We start from the raw sequence: 17,041 nt of genomic DNA, 5'->3' as shown, positions 1-17,041 counted from the left end.
TAGCTTACTTTAAATATATAATACATTGATTTAATTATATATCGATGTATAATTATATGATTACAAAGCAGTCAGTGACTGAAACTGTCAGAGTCGAAAGTTTAATCCAGGAGGTTTCTTTAGGTCAATATATTAAGCCTAAGAGTTTCTAAGCATAAGCAACTTGTAACAAACTTGAGTTAAATGTTATAAAACTGTTACTCTTCCTCTCAGTGTTCAATTACTGATACTTGTATGTATATATATATATATATATATATATATATATATATATATATATATATATATATATATATATATATACATACATACATATATATATATATATATATATATATATATATATATATATATATATATATATATATATATATATATATACAGTGAGGAAAATAAGTATTTGAACACCCTGCTATTCTGCAAGTTCTCCCACTTAGAAATCATGAAGGGGTCTGAAATTGTCATCGTAGGTGCATGTCCACTGTGAGAGACATAATCTAAAAAAAAATCCAGAAATCACAATGTATGATTTTTTAACTATTTATTTGTATGATACAGCTGCAAATAAATATTTGAACACCTGAGAAAGTCAATGTTAATATTTGGTACAGAAGCCTTTGTTTGCAATTACAGAGGTCAAACGTTTTCTGTAGTTTTTCACCAGGTTTGCACACACTGCAGGAGGGATTTTGGCCCACTCCTCCACACAGATTTTCTCTTGATCAGTCAGGTTTCTGGCCTGTCGCTGAGAAACATGGAGTTTGAGCTCCCTCCAAAGATTCTCTATTGGGTTTAGGTCTGGAGACTGGCTAGGCCATGCCAGAACCTTGATATGCTTCTTACAGAGCCACTCCTTGGTTATCCTGGCTGTGTGCTTCGGGTCATTGTCATGTTGGAAGACCCAGCCTCGACCCATCTTCAATGCTTTAACTGAGGGAAGGAGGTTGTTCCCCAAAATCTCGCAATACATGGCCCTGGTCATACTCTCCTTAATACAGTGCAGTCGCGCTGTCCCATGTGCAGAAAAACACCCCCAAAGCATGATGCTACCACCCCCATGCTTCACAGTAGGGATGGTGTTCTTGGGATGGTAGTCATCATTCTTCTTCCTCCAAACACGTTTAGTGGAATTTTTACCCAAAAGTTCTACTTTGGTCTCATCTGACCACATGATTTTCTCCCATGACTCCTCTGGATCATCCAAATGGTCATCGGCAAACTTAAGACGTGCCTGGACATGTGCTGGTTTAAGCAGGGGAACCTTCCGTGCCATGCATGAGTTCAAACCATGACATCTTAGTGTATTACCAACAGTAACCTTGGAAACGGTGGTCCCAGCTCTTTTCAGGTCATTGACCAGCTCCTCCTGTGTAGTTTTGGGCTGATTTCTCACCTTCCTTAGGATCATTGAGACCCCACGAGGTGAGATCTTGCATGGAGCCCCAGTCCGAGGAAGATTGACAGTCATGTTTAGCTTCTTCCATTTTCTAATGATTGCTCCAGCAGTGGACCTTTTTTCACCTAGCTGCTTGGCAATTTCCCCGTAGCCCTTTCCAGCCTTGTGGAGGTGTACAATTTTGTCTCTAGTGTCTTTGGACAGCTCTTTGATCTTGGCCATGTTAGTAGTTGGATTCTTACTGATTGTATGGGGTGGACAGGTGTCTTTATGCAGCTAACAACCTCAAACAGGTGCATCTAATTTAGGATAATAAATGTAGTGGAGGTGGACATTTTAAAGGCAGACTAACAGGTCTTTGAGGGTCAGAATTCTAGCTGAAAGACAGGTGTTCAAATACTTATTTGCAGCTGTATCATACAAATAAATAGTTTAAAAATTATATATTGGAATTACTGGATTTTTTTTTTAGATTATGTCTCTCACAGTGGACATGCACCTGCGATGACAATTTCAGACCCCTCCATGATTTCTAAGTGGGAGAACTTGCAAAATAGCAGGGTGTTCAAATACTTATTTTCCTCACTGTATATATATATATATATATATATATATATATATATATATATATATATATATATATATATATATATATATAAATTTATTAACTGAGGGACACCAAGGAATATGAGGAAGTTGTAGGAAAAGCAGATGATATAAATTTGTTAAATAGTTGTAAAAGAAAATGAACAGATAAGATCAAATAAATGTTTAATAAATAAGTCCTTTGTTGTTGTTGTTTTTACATTTACCAAAACAATGTAACATTCATCCTTTAAATTTTTTTATTTGTAATAACATGAATGTAGTGTCTGGTTATTTGCCAAACACTATTTTCCCCATCATGTATCAAACACATCTACAGTAGCTGATATTGACTCTTTAGAAAAGCATACATTACTGTGCAAAAACTTTAGGCAGGTGAAAAGAAATACTGTAAAGTAAAAATGCTTTCAAAAATATATATTTTTATTGTTTTCTGTATATAATTTAATTGTTTCTTTTTAAAAAAATTCACTGAATTTTATGAAGAAAAATCTAAATCTATTCAATATTTGGCCTCATAATGATGATATTATGAGGTGGATGAATTCCACCAGGACACCACTGAAGTCCTTTACAGAGCAAATATTCTGTTTATTTATATATACATTGATATGATGTATACGCTGCTTTATAATCTCAAAAAACAGCTGGCAGTCAGTTTGATAAGTTACTGATACATACATAGTTATTTATTGTTAAATCTGTCTAAAATGGTACAATTAAATATCTCCTGTGTATAGCAAAAACAGAAAACATGTATGTAAATCTTTTGTGAACAGCAAAAACAGGGAAAGGTCTCAGTGTTCCAATACTGTTGGTGGCAATTCTATAATATGATTATACATTTCTTGTACAGTGTTACATAATGCTATGGTAAAGTGTTAATTATAATGTTAATCTATTATAATTATTATAATAATAGAAAGAAATAGAAAGAAAGTAAAACTAAATAAATGATAATGACAGTAAATCTCACATTCTATTAATGGCATTTTAATGACACTGTTACAGTAAATGATTTCTCACTCACAGACACACACACACACACACACAGACACACACACACACACACACACACACACACACACACACACACACACACACCCTAAAGAGACACCCAAAAGGCAAACAATGTATCTGAAACCAGTTTAGCGTGATTTCCAAACTCTAAATAGGATATTTCAGTATTCAATTAGATAGATAGATAGATAGATAGATAGATAGATAGATAGATAGATAGATAGATAGATAGATAGATAGATAGATAGATAGATAGATAGATAGATAGATAGATAGATAGACATATTAATTTTGAAGAACATACATCAAGACAAACTTCACTTTCTTTTGCTAATTGTTTTGGGTTTTTTTGTCCATTAGGTGTGTTTGTGTGTGTGTTTGTTTGTCAAACATCACAACAAGGTTATGTAACATGTCAGGAAGGAAATAAACACCCTAACAATTATTCATTCAATTTATTTAAATAAGGCTAAATAATTATTGATCTATGCTTCCGTGTCACATAGCTACTGGACACTATATAAGTGACACATCCACACTCAGCATAGGCACTTTTTCAGGCAGAATCATTTTGATAACCTGGTATCAGTTTAATCTGATTGTCTGCTTTACCTAAAAGAATGCATTTTGCACTCAGTGTTCTTTTTCCTCTGCTCGTTCTTTCCTTCGGGGAGTGTGCAGTCGTCAATAACACCCAAACCAAAATTTCGGTTTCCAATACAATCAGAGTAACTAATGGACAGACGTGGGGTGTATGGGGAAACCCAGAGACGTGTCCTTCAGGCACATATGCGACGGGCTTTAGCCTTAAGGTAAGTACACCTCATTTTCAGCAATTAATAATTACTAATTAAGGTTTAGTGTTTGGAATAAAATTTTAAGCATTTATAAGAAAATTAAAATATAAAAAAGTAAAATTATAAGAAAAATTATTACTGATCTGTGTTTCACAATGCGTGATATGTTTTGTTTTCCATTTTTAACTATTTTTGTAGATATTTTTGAAAAGTGTATTTCAAACTGTAACATTAACCCTTTTAATGATTTTTGCATTTTGGGTAAATATCAGCAATACATGATTTGTAATGTATTTGATTCAGGTTCAACCTCATCAGGGCTTTTGGGTCGATGACACGGCTCTAAATGGAATTGCCCTTCACTGCTCTAAACCCATCGGCAACAATGGGATTGTTGGCCCCTACACAACAATCAGGTCTTCTGAAGGAAGGTAAAAAAAAATAAAATCAATTTTATACATTGTGTATGCTGTTTCCTATATACTACTACATCAAGAAATACAAGACATACAAGATGTACTTAAGACACAAAGTATTTCAGTTGTAGTATCAGTACTAATATTAGTAATAATAGTTAAAGTACTAGAAGTAGTTGTAGTTGTATCAGTAGTAATGGTAGTAGTAGCTGTTGTGTTTTTTGGATTATTAGTTCTGTAAATTTTCTTTATACAGCTGGGGGTCTTGGACGCAGAATGTGTGGTGCCCTAAGGGAGTCCTCACGGCTTTCCAGCTGCAGGTGGAGAGTTTATTAGTGGCTGCTAGATGATAGTGCTGCTGCCAACATAAGGTAATTAGTGAGTCATAATAACCCGCAGATCTGATAATCAAAAAGGTGCTAAAAAGTCATTAAAACAAAAGTTTACCAAAAATGTTCTACCAATGTTTTGTACATATTTTTTAAACGTACTTAGAAATAAACATCTCAATATATTCTCAGTATAAAAATTCCAGGTTTTCATGTACTGGGAACCAGGTGTTGGAAGGTTCGGGTATGAACTGGGGTTACTGGGGTTCTTGGAGCACATTTTGTGCAGGAACCGGCATTTGTGGGATCCAAACAAGAATGGACCCACCTGAGGGGCTAAGTGATGACACTGCTCTTAATGACGTCCTTTTCTATTGCTGCTAACTAAGGTACTTTTTATCATGTCTGGATCATAATATGAAAAACTTGAGTGTTATTTAGATTGTTGCAGAAAAAGGAAATGTACCTGCTTAATGAGGATCACTCTGATATTTTTACCTCATTTTAATGTTTGTTTTCTGTGTTACAGCAACAGCTGACAAGACGAGAACATGATCAACAGCTACATATATATACATAATGATCTCTTTATTTCTCATTAAATTTATTTTCTGAGTGCATTATAGTCGCAATGAAATTATTAGTTAATCAATCTTCCACTAATGATAAGCATTTACATCCTGTTGTTCTATTATCCTTTCCCTGTTCTTTAATTTAATCACTTAATAAAACAAAACATGTGCATCAACAGGTTTCTGTGAGCATTTTTTTAGCTTTTATTTGAAATATAAAAATATTTAAAAAAAAATAACATTAAAGCATAACCACGCTGTAATGTTAAGTAGTGTGAGCACAATTTATTTCTTCTGTGTCAAGATTCTTAATTGATAACCAATTTGGACAAATAAATGTACTAACAAAGTTATCTGCCATCTTCTTCGACACATCAATCTCAGAGTATATGCTGTAACAGCTCCATGTTCGTATTCATTATATGCTTAATATTAAAAAGAAAAGGTGTAGAAATTAAAGAAATAAAGGATTTAAAATGTTCATATTAGTATAAAAACAGAAATAAAACATTTAGACAATGTAGTGAACTTTAGTGAACAATTGCTAATTAAAAAGACTTTTTTACATTCTTGATTCAGTGATCAAATTAAAGTGACATACTTTTAAATGTGTCTGATGAAGTTGACAAATTAAAAGTTATGCAAGTGAATACATGTTAATACATTTTTTTTTTTTTTTAAAAACCTTACATGGTGCATAAGCTGAGGCATTTGTCAACACACCTTATCCCAAGACTTATTGTTTTAATTTTTTTATTGAATTTATTAAATGTACTACATTAAATGTATTACTAAATTACATTTAGTATACTTCTAACTTGGTAATATACACTATATTAATACATGCACCGCTGTTATATATTAATTTTCATATGTGGTGAATAAAGAAATCGATCTACAGTGCCTCTTAAAAGTTTGGAAACCCTTGGACTTTTATTTTTTTAATCAATTAAATGAATGTACTAAAGCATTCGCAATTTGATCAAAGCACAAAAAAATATTTTTATGAAGAGCACAAGTGAATAAATGATGTGGAGTTTGGACAAGTAGTTTTGAGAATTTCATTTATGCTCTGAGAAACGCTCCAAAGTGACTGAGAAAAACTGTAACAATGAACTTTGTCATGTAACCGTAGCAGTTACAGTAAGTACAGTTTAGTGTTGGCAGAAAACTTGTATTCACACTTCTTACCAATAAAATTGATATTATACCCAAATGGACCTTTACCTCACAGTTGACAGACAGACAGACAGACAGACAGACAGACAGACAGACAGACAGACAGACAGACAGACAGACAGACAGACAGACAGACAGATAGATAGATAGATAGATAGATAGATAGATAGATAGATAGATAGATAGATAGATAAAATAAAAGAAATTATATGAAATGTAATGTAAAGGATTTTGGATTGATATAAAACTTTATCTTCCTATAGAAAATGAGAAAATGTGCATTCTTAAAATGTATATTCTTAATCTATTTAAATATGTAAATCTCCTTTGTGAAAATGTCTATTGTAGTGTATACAAATACAATTAAAAGAATTATTTAAATAAATAAAACACTAAGCGATGATGGGCGTTAAACATAATATATAGCTGCCCCTTCTACTTATGCAAAGGGTAATTTCAGACAAATAAAAAGACAGATAAAGAGAGATTAAGAGAAAGAGAGTGCAAAAAGAGAAAATGTAACTGTATTTTTGGAGGTAAACCCGGTCTTACGCTACAGTCACGTTCTCTGTCGGAAGGTAAAGTTTTACATCGATCCAAAATGATTTGTACTGAACAAGATCATAGTGGATGCTTAAAGGAAATATACTTTAAGACACTCTCAATCAAAAACAGAACAAACCTTTGAGCAGTTGTCAATCACAAAACACATTATGTGTTAGAGAGCAAGTACACTAAGGTTTTTATTTTTTATGTATATAATAAAAAGGTAAATCTGGTTTAACTGGCTAAACAATGTGTTCTGGCTATTCAACATAGTAACAGCATCAGTCAGCTTTTCTATTGTACAACATTTCATATGAAAATGTGCATATAATACAAAGACAAGTATACACAATGTATTATGTTTGACTTTACTGAGACACAGATTGCCAGTTCAAGGTTAAAGGGTTTATTATAGGGTTCCAGTAGTTGTAGTGGAACTGCCCAGGGGTGTAATCGCTGAGTAAACATTGATTTGCTGCTGAAAATCACGTATTCCAGTGATGATAGAAATAAACAGAGCTATTTACAAATCAGCAAATGACTGATTTAGATAACGGGACTGGGTTCAGTTATTTTCACTGATAAGATAAACCTAAGATAAACCTTTATTCGTCCCACAGTGGGGACATTTCTAAATGCAAAATAACGCAAATACTAATAAAGAAAGAAGAATTAAAAGCTGTAATATCTATATATGTTTTTTTTTTTCTTTTTTCTAAAAATGCCTGTAAATGTAAAATAATGTCTGATATATCAGATGTACATTAGTATTCAGACTCTTTGCAACATTATTTGAAAATTAGCTCAGGTGCTCCCCAATTCTTTTGGTTGTTGCTGAAATATATCTACACCTTGACAAGACCATGCACCTCTGAATTATACTTATTTATGCAGTATACAGTATACACCAGGGCAAAAATAGTCGAATATTAAGCTTTTACGTTAAAAAAAATCATCATGGAATATAACAAAATAAGAGACAATAGAAGTAAATTTCCCTGTTTCCAGCTTTTTCCCAAACTCTTCAATGCCGCAAAAGTAAACAAGCAAATTATGGGCAATTTTCTTGGCCTAACAGCAGATTCTTTTGACTACAGCAACATGTGATATGACGGCTGAAATCTGATTGTATAGGAAATCCACCCTAACCTACGTTACTTACTGTTAACAACTGGGAATAATTGAATATATATTTATGGGGAAATATATATATATATATATATCTGTCAGTCACCTGTTCCTGGTCTGTTGAATGTGAGCATCAGGAATAAAAAGCTGAAAATGTGATTGGTTGTTTCATATTCATCTGATCTTTGATCAAATCTGTTCTGTGTATAGCAAAAAAATGGAATATGTCTTTGTTACAATACTTTCGGTGGCAATTCTATGACATAATTTTACATTTCTTGTAAAGTATTACATAATGCTATGGTAAAGTGTTAATTTTAATGTTAATCCATTATAATTATTATAATAATTGAAAGTAATATTAAGTAAGTAAGTAAGAAAGTAGTGTTTGTGTGTGTGTTTGTTTGTCAAACATCAGAACAATGTCATGTAATATATCAGAAAGGACAAAAACACCCTGACAGCCTTTGCCACAGCGGAAAATGCCCTACCTAACTTTAAATGTTAACAGTTCCTGATAAAACTGGGCTACAAACACAATTTAAATATCTTTGGAAAGAAGACACTTTGAGCTTTACTGTCAATCATTCAAAGATATTAAGTTATAGGTGATGTAGTGCCATGGATATACATTTCCTGCATTGAACATTATTTTTATTTCATATATAAATACATAAAATCAGTCCTGGAGCAATCCAGAAAAGTACTGGGTTGAAAGCCACATGGATCATAAGATTATATGTCAAATTTTTTAGATTTCCATGACAAATGAGATTCCTACCAACATTTATCTGAGACTATGTCTGATCATTTTCTCCCTCCCCCTGTTTGAGAGCCACCTGCTAAACTCAGGTGGCCATTCAGACTGTATTCATACAGTCTGCATATAAATGAATGGCTGACCATTAAAGGCTTTAGTTATACATGTTTGGCTTTTAATATTGATTTTTGATTCATATTGATGGCCAGGTAGCCAGACAAGCTATTGTTTTACAGTCATGGCCATTCATATTGATGTCCAGCCATTCCAATCCCAACAATACACACACACACACACACACACACACACACACACACACACACACACACACACTTTTTTAAGCATTTCTTTTATAAACACAAACAAGCAATAAAACTTATAACATCATATAAAACTGTAAAGGGAGATATATTGTACATTACAGACGTAAAAAAAAGATTTCCATCCCCATGCAGAAACGAGAGCTGCATCCTGGTCTGTCACAGTGCACATGCTCCTCTCTTTCTAAGTTTCTAAAGATTAATAAAACTTAGAACTCCTCCCATATATTGTTCGAATCATTTTCCATCAATTATTTTGTTTCCATAAAAGTACCGGCTGGAAATAAAAGGTTTGAAATGATAGGTGATGCAGAGCAGACCATCATGACACCTGCCTATAGAGTGCAGGCTCAAGCCCAAGATTCTGCCTCTTTTGTTGTTTTTTTAGTGGGTGGTCTCATTTGTTTTGTAACACTATATTCTACCAGCCATATCTGTTTTTTTACCCATAAGATGACGCTTTTTATGCGAAAGATTTTCCGAAACATTAACAAACAATACACCAGTCGAAGTAAATGGAAAGAATAAGCATCTAAATTGCAACACTATTGATTGGTTGGAAACCGGGATTTGCAGCATTGCATGCAATTGTGACTCCTTATTACAATAATTGTATAAGTACTGCATTTTTTAGTACTGCATGTTGTTCGTGTGTACTGCTTACACACATTCAGCAAATACATTCGTTATACATTTGCCATTGAAAAACAGTGATCTAAGAGCGATGCTTGAGGCTTAGACCTTCGGAATGATTTATAGCTAGTCATGGTTACTCTTCTCCCTTTTTATTTAATCTATTGTTAAACATTAACACCTCTACACAATGGGATACCGGTCGCTCTGGCGCAGCGCTGAAGGCTAAGGGGTTTTAAGGCCAAATATTTGTTACGATCTATGCTTCCGTGTCACATAGCTACTGGACACTATATAAGTGACACATCCACACTCAGCATAGGCACTTTTTCAGGCAGAATTATTTTGATAACCTGGTATCAGTTTAATCTGATTGTCTGCTTTACCTAAAAGAATGCATTTTGCGCTCAGTGTTCTTTTTCCTCTGCTCGTTCTTTCCTTCGGGGAGTGTGCAGTCGTCAATAACACCCAAACCAAAATTGGTGTGCCCATTACAATCAGAGTAACTAATGGACAGACGTGGGGTGTATGGGGAAACCCAGAGACGTGTCCTTCAGGCACATATGCGACAGGCTTTAGGCTTAAGGTAAGTACACCTCATTTTCAGCAATTAATAATTACTAATTAAGGTTTAGTGTTTGGAATAAAAATTTTAAGCATATATAAGAAAATTAAAATATAAAAAAGTTAAATTATAAGAAAAATGATTACTGATTTTGTGATATTTCAAAAGTTTTCAATTTTTAACTACTTTTGTAGCTAGTTTTGAAAAGTGTATTGACCGTAATGGTAATTGGCTGCACAAACTGTAACATTAACCCTTTAAGTGATTTTTGCATTTTGGGTAAATATCAGCAATACATGATTTGTAATGTGTTTGATTCAGGTTCAACCTTATCGGGGATTTTGGCACGATGACACGGCTCTAAATGGAATTGCCCTTCACTGCTCTGAACCCATCGACTGCAATGGGATTGTTGGCCCCTACACAACAATCAAGTCTTCTGAAGGAAGGTAAAAAAATAAAATTATACATTTTATACATTGTGTATGCTGTTTCCTATACACTACTACATCAATAAATACAAGACATACAAGAGAACACAAAGTATTTCAGTTGTAGTATCAGTACTAATATTAGTAATAATAGTAGTTGTTGCTGCATCAGTAGAAGCAGAAGTAGTAGTTGTAGTTGTATCAGTAGTAATGGTAGTAGTAGCTGTTGTGTCAGTACTGTAAATGCTCTTTATACAGCTGGGGGTCTTGGACGCAGAACATGTGGTGCCCTAATGGAGTTCTTACGGCTTTCCAGCTGCAGGTGGAGAGTTATAAGTGGCTGTTAGATGATAGTGCTGCTGCCGACATAAAGTAATTAGTAAGTCATAATAACCTGATAATCTGATAATCAAAAAAGTGCTAAAAAGTCATTAAAAAACATGACATATTTCTTTTAAACATACATAGGAATAAACATCTCAATATAATCTCAATATAAAAATTCCAGGTTTTTATGTACTGGGAACCAGGTGTTGGAAGGTTCGGGTTTGAACTGGGGTTACTGGGGTTCTTGGAGCCCATTTTGTGCAGGAACCGGCATTTGTGGGATCCAAACAAGAATGGACCCATCTCAGGGGCAATGGGATGAAACTGCTTTTAATGATGTGATTTTCTATTGCTGCTAACTAAAGGTACTTTTTTCTTGATCATAAAATTTAAAACTTGTGTTATTTTGACTGTTGCAGAAAAAAAGAAATGTACCTGCTTAATTGTATTATTTTGATATTTGTTTTCTGTGTTACAGCTTTACAACTTTTACAACAGCTACATATATAATCACAATGATCTCCATTTCTCATGAAATCTATTTTCTGAGTGCAGTATAGTCACAGTGGGATTATTAGTTAATTCATCTTCCAACTAATAACAAGCATATACATTCTGTTGTTCTGTTATGCTGTTATTTAATCTAATCACTTAATAAAACAAAACATGTGCATCAATAGGTTGTGAGCCTTTGTTTGCCTTTATTTAAAAAAAAAAGAAAAAAAAAAAGATTAAATGGGGATGAGTGCTAAATGAGTCCCAGGTGTGTACAATTGAAGCCGGAAGCTTCAGAGAAAGCAGAGGCATGACAGCCGCAGAAGGGGGCGTGGCAGATGGATTCCTGACAGTAGTGAACTTTAGTGAACTATTGCCAATAAAAATACTTTTTTACAATCTTATTTCAGGGATCAAATTAAAAATGACACTTTTAAATGTGTCTGATTAAGTTGACAAATTAAAAGTTATGCAGTGAAAAAAGGTTAATAAAAAAAAAAAAAAAGTTTCACATTAAACCCTTACTGTCAGGAATCCCCCTGCCACGCCCCCTTCGGCAGCTGTCAAACCTCGGCATTCCCCGAAGCACCTCGCTCCTTCTCTCGTGTGTCCCGCCCGCACAGAGCTGCTCGCAATCGGGCTTCATGGAGAACACCTGAGGCTCATTCACTCACTCATCCACAGCTCCTATATAAACCCCACATTCACCCACACTCCCTGTCCGTTATTGAAGGTTCATGGTGGTATGTGTGGTCGCGTGTGCGTATCGGCTCCTCTCGGACTCCTCACTCGTTTCACGTCTGCGATTCCTTTCCAAAGCGCATCTCGGATTACCCCGCTCTGCCCGGTACTGCTTTCTACGCACCCGCTGCTTGAGCTACGTTTTTCCCGTTGCTGCCCAGCACTGCGCTTCCCCGCTCGCGCACCCCTTTTAGATTATATTTACAGACTGCCTCTCGTCAGTTCGGGACTTGTGTGGGCCGCGCTCCCGAAGCACACCACCGGATTAACGCTTTCACTGCGTGTGTTTGTGTTGGACTTTGTGTATTTGTGTGTTTGCTCGCTGAACTTTCATTAAAACTCTGTTTGCTGGTGATTCGGCTTCTGTCTCCATCACTGCCGCCTAACACTTACATGGTGCATAAGCTGAGGCATTTATCAACACACCTTATCCCAAGACTTATTGATGATTTGTTTTCCTTATTATTCATTCATTCATTTCTCCCGCTTATCCGTAATTTGGGTCGCGGGGGCAGCAGTCTAAGCAGGCCCCCGCCTGCTGCCCAATACTCACAGCACCGTCCCTTACGGTCCCTCCTGCAGGTGGTGAGCCCACGGGAAGGCGGCCCAACGTCACGGACCTTGATATTTCCCTCGTAAGGGACCCCCGGAGCATAGAGGGTTAAGGGCTTTGCTCAAGGGCCCAAGAATGGCAGCTTGGCGATACCGGGGCTCGAACCCCCGACCTTCCGATCGGCAACCCAGCACCTTAACCGCTGGAGCCACCACTCTCCCTTTTTCTTATTAAATGTATTAAATTACATTTAGTATACATTGATCTTGGTAATATACACTATAATAATACATGTACCGCTGTTTATATATGAATTTTCATATGTGCTGAATAAAGAAATTGATCTACAGTGCCTCTCAAAAGTTTGGAAACCCTTAGACTTTTATTGTTGTTGAGAGACATGTTGTTTTTTTTGTTTTTTTGTTCATATGCAACAAACTTTCAACTTTTTCTTCAATGAAAACATTTCTAAATTGCCATGCCTTTTGCCAAAGATGTTCTTCACTAGTTGATTTCATTCTGATCTTGTGATCCAGTTCATCCCAGAGCAGTTCAATAGGATTTAGGTGCAGTTACTGGGCAGGCCATGATAGGCTATTCCATGATAGATAACACTCTAGTTTACTGTTTGCTCTCTAAATCTTAGAGAATACAGAGATCTTGTCTTAATTATGGTGAAGTTGGTTGCAATTAGCCACAGGCCAGAAAGAATTGCATGGGGCAGAAGTATGGAATGGTAGCGATGTTGATTCTGCATTCCTTTCACTATTTAACCTTCATTTAAAAAAAAATATATATATATATATATATATATATATATATATATATATATATATATATATAAAAGAATTTGCATGTTCTTCCTAAAATAAAGGGAAACTTTGGTGATGATAAAATAAAATAAATTGTTAAATTACCTATTTTGTTGCATATAAACAAAAAGAACATGCATGTGTCTGAAAACGATAAAATATTGTTTCCAAACTTTTTAGTCACTGCCTCAATCTTTGAACCCAAACATGGTCTTTTTCATGGTCTAATACATTGCACGCTTACCACACAACCGACTGATTAGATATTTACATGAATGAATTCATGTAATAGGTAAAAAAAAAACCTTACATGGTAATGGGTAATTGAATGCATGAGAAAAACAAAACTGTTCCTGCTAATACGTAGCCAATTTTACTGGAAGGACTTTGACATTTTAAATTTGCTAAATAGTAAAAAAAAAAAGCAAAGGGTCAAATGAATCTTACTCATTTAAAACTGAACAAAATACTAAAAACAATACTGTACTAGAGACAGCCAAAGCTGTTTATTAATGAGTTATTATTGATTTATCATAAGCTTAACCATTTTATTTTAGGAAAGAAATATTGAGTGCGGCTTTGTGTGGATGAGCATTTCTATATATATATATATATTTATTTTTTTTTTTTTTATGTGGTATCTATATGATGGTAGTAATAATATAGTTTAGTTTATTTTAAACATGTACTATAGGATCGGTCAGGCACCACGATGAAGTGTGTCATTTGGGCTATTATGACCATCAGAATATTGTATATGTAACTACACTGTGAAATCAGGTTTAAAGCTTTAGAAAAAGATTTGTCAGTAACACTGATGATATTGTTTATATTAATGTTAATTAAATCATCTTCTGGCTTGGTCATTATGGATAAAATGCTTTATTTCCTAGTTTTTTTTGTTACGTACCAGGATATCAGCAAATACAAGCATGGAGTCATGAATCCGTTTCAATCATTTATCTGAAACCCATTTGAATTAAATTTACAGCTCGCTATATTTTTAGGTCTTAAACAAAAAAAAGTTTACATTCAAATCACCCCCAAAACATATTAACGTTACCAGTAGCCTGCTGATACATCTCACTGTCCTTTAGGCATGGCCATCTTCGACTATCCTACCGCACATGCATGCACGTAGTCTCTGTCACTGTTTCAAAATGGTGACGGCGCGAAAATCATGGAAAACATCAAAAAAAATATGGTATCCACTCCCGAGAAAGTCCACGAGATCGGTGCAAAGAAAGGGATCCAAAAAGGAAAAAAAAAAAAAAATCATATGGTCCAACCATGTCCCTCGCGACAACGAAGTGCATCCGAAACTCTGAATTCACGCTCTATCCCGTGTGATCAAGAATGAACCAATCACAAAGCATGCCGAGATGATCACTAGCCATTTGACCGTATCCGAACTCGTTGACCTGCTCATGAACTCTTTTCTATGTTTTTGCCATGTACTCAATCAGACAAATAGATGACCTTATGACAAAATAAAATACAGAATCAAATCAAAATAAAACAATGCAATAGAAAAAAAAAATGTCAATGTGGGTTCATCACATTTTAAACTTCAATTCATCCTATTTTCACATTGAAATAAGGCTGATGTTAGAGTATCCAATTGAAAATTGAAAAATAGTTTTGGTTTAAAGATATGTATTTATCCAAGTCCATTTTGGAATGCAGGGGCTACTTTTCTAAAATGTGTTGTCCATTTAACAATCTTTAACTGAAGAAAGATAGCGTTCTGACTTACACATGCATATGCACATCCCATCAAGTTCCTTCTTTAACAGAAAGAGGAGGAAACTCAGACAGCCAATAGCTTTTTGTGGAAGAGAAAACATCATAGAGACAGTTCTGCAGATAGGTGGTCTCAGTGTGTCTTCATTTTGCATAGACTTTGGTTACTCTTTTAGGAAGAAAGATTTTGAGGCGCAAATAAGCTATTTTTGATCAAAAAGCTATTTAGGATTTAAGGCACCGACATTTTTTGCCACTGATTGTTCTATCCTTCGCTCAATTTATAATGGTTAGCAATGGAGAGTTATTTCATAGGAAATATTCTGGCATTATTGATATGAAAAATGGTCAGGTCTGGGGCTCATGGGGACCTCACATGTGTCCTCAAGTGGCATTTGCTTTCAGGCTTTAGCCTCAAAGTAGGTGCATCTTATTTTGATGGTATTTCTAGTAAATAATTAGAATTTTGTTGCATTAAAATGTAAAAAGAAGTGCTGAATTAGTAATGTGTAAACTATGTTACACTTATGCCTGCTCTCTGTCTCTCTGTAGAGCATCCCTTTCACAGTAAAGAAAGTCTATAGATCATCAAAAATAAGGCTTAGGGACACACATTACAGTTTTTCTCAGTTGCTTTGGAGAATTTCTTAAATGATCCTTAATATTTGCAAATCAGTAAGTGCATTCTCAAAACAATTTGTGCAAGCAGTACAATACATTGGACTTCTTGCAAAAGCCTGAATGTTTCTCAAAATCTCTCAAAAGTAAGTATTTGTGTGAATATCAGATGCACATTAGTAATCAGACTCTTTGCAACATTATTTGAAAATTAGCTCAGGTGAAATATATCTACACCTTGACTAGACAATGCACCTCTGAATACTTATATATGCAGTATACAGTATACACCAGGGCAAAAATGGTAAAATATTAAGCTTTTACATTACAACAAATCGTCATGGAATATAACAAAATAGGAGTTCAAAGGGAGCATTGCAGTCATTCTGGCTGTAGAATCTCGGAAATGCAAACTGTGATTGTGACATCAATCTGATTTATAAACATGCAGTAGCAGTTTAAATCTCCACTGTTATTTATTAATATATGCTTAAAGGAATAATGCAAAATTAGTTCTCAAAAAAAAAAAAAAAAAAAAATAAAAATAAAACACCTTTAATGCACTGGAAAAGATTAGTTGACTGGCAGGGGCATGTCCTGGGGAAACTGGGGTATATGGAGTCTGAGTTGTGTTGGAACTGAGATTTGTGGAATCCAATCGAAAGTGGAGCCACCACAGGGTGGGGGAGACACTGCTCTCAATGAGGTCCGCTTTTATTGCTGCCAAAGTACTTTTTTTTTTTTTTTAATCAACTCTTAATCATAAAAGGAAAAATATTATTGCTGTTACTTAGTTACAAAAAAGGGGAATGATGTACTGTACATGCTTTATGAGATGACCAATAATATCTCATTCTGATATTTGTTTGATTATTTCAGTTACAGAAGGAACTGGCAGGATGGGCGCACAAACATGAGCAATAGCTGCATATACAGTATTATCAAAATGAGAATTTCTGTGTTTATACCTCTGAACTATTTTGATTAAATACTTGATTGTCATCATTCATTAGCAAAAGCATGTAGAAGTTTTTGTGACATGATTACTACCAGT

The 17,041-nt window shown here is 34.7% G+C and overlaps 2 protein-coding genes across 2 annotated transcripts; both read left to right on the top strand.

The window, feature by feature from the left end:
* Positions 1-3,550: 3,550 nt before the first annotated feature.
* LOC310739484 (vitelline membrane outer layer protein 1 homolog) lies at positions 3,551-5,312 on the top strand. The gene is made up of 5 exons (XM_083565408.1): positions 3,551-3,834; positions 4,123-4,250; positions 4,492-4,581; positions 4,771-4,953; positions 5,094-5,312. The coding sequence occupies exons 1-4, from the start codon at positions 3,643-3,645 to the stop codon at positions 4,946-4,948; spliced, it is 588 nt and encodes a 195-aa protein (XP_083421534.1). The 5' UTR covers positions 3,551-3,642; the 3' UTR covers positions 4,949-4,953; positions 5,094-5,312.
* Positions 5,313-9,985: 4,673 nt separating this feature from the next.
* LOC310738794 (vitelline membrane outer layer protein 1 homolog) lies at positions 9,986-11,458 on the top strand. The gene is made up of 4 exons (XM_083564209.1): positions 9,986-10,288; positions 10,589-10,716; positions 10,957-11,070; positions 11,207-11,458. The coding sequence occupies exons 1-4, from the start codon at positions 10,097-10,099 to the stop codon at positions 11,382-11,384; spliced, it is 612 nt and encodes a 203-aa protein (XP_083420335.1). The 5' UTR covers positions 9,986-10,096; the 3' UTR covers positions 11,385-11,458.
* Positions 11,459-17,041: the final 5,583 nt, after the last annotated feature.

This window comes from Silurus aristotelis, assembly GCF_946808225.1.
Source record: "Silurus aristotelis genome assembly, chromosome: 16".
Taxonomy (NCBI): domain Eukaryota; kingdom Metazoa; phylum Chordata; class Actinopteri; order Siluriformes; family Siluridae; genus Silurus; species Silurus aristotelis.
The sequence above is the reverse complement of the archived record's forward strand: the minus strand, read 5'-3'. Positions and strand labels throughout refer to the sequence as shown.

Bases quoted from the DNA above. Each gene is read 5' to 3' on its own strand.
- LOC310739484 (XM_083565408.1), top strand. From the start codon at position 3,643: ATGCATTTTGCACTCAGTGTTCTTTTTCCTCTGCTCGTTCTTTCCTTC. The intron at 3,835-4,122 runs GTAAGTACACCT...TATTTGATTCAG, and splicing joins CGACGGGCTTTAGCCTTAAG to GTTCAACCTCATCAGGGCTT. The intron at 4,582-4,770 runs ATGATAGTGCTG...TAAAAATTCCAG, and splicing joins AGTTTATTAGTGGCTGCTAG to GTTTTCATGTACTGGGAACC.
- LOC310738794 (XM_083564209.1), top strand. From the start codon at position 10,097: ATGCATTTTGCGCTCAGTGTTCTTTTTCCTCTGCTCGTTCTTTCCTTC. The intron at 10,717-10,956 runs GTAAAAAAATAA...CTCTTTATACAG, and splicing joins ATCAAGTCTTCTGAAGGAAG to CTGGGGGTCTTGGACGCAGA. The intron at 11,071-11,206 runs GTAATTAGTAAG...TAAAAATTCCAG, and splicing joins AGTGCTGCTGCCGACATAAA to GTTTTTATGTACTGGGAACC.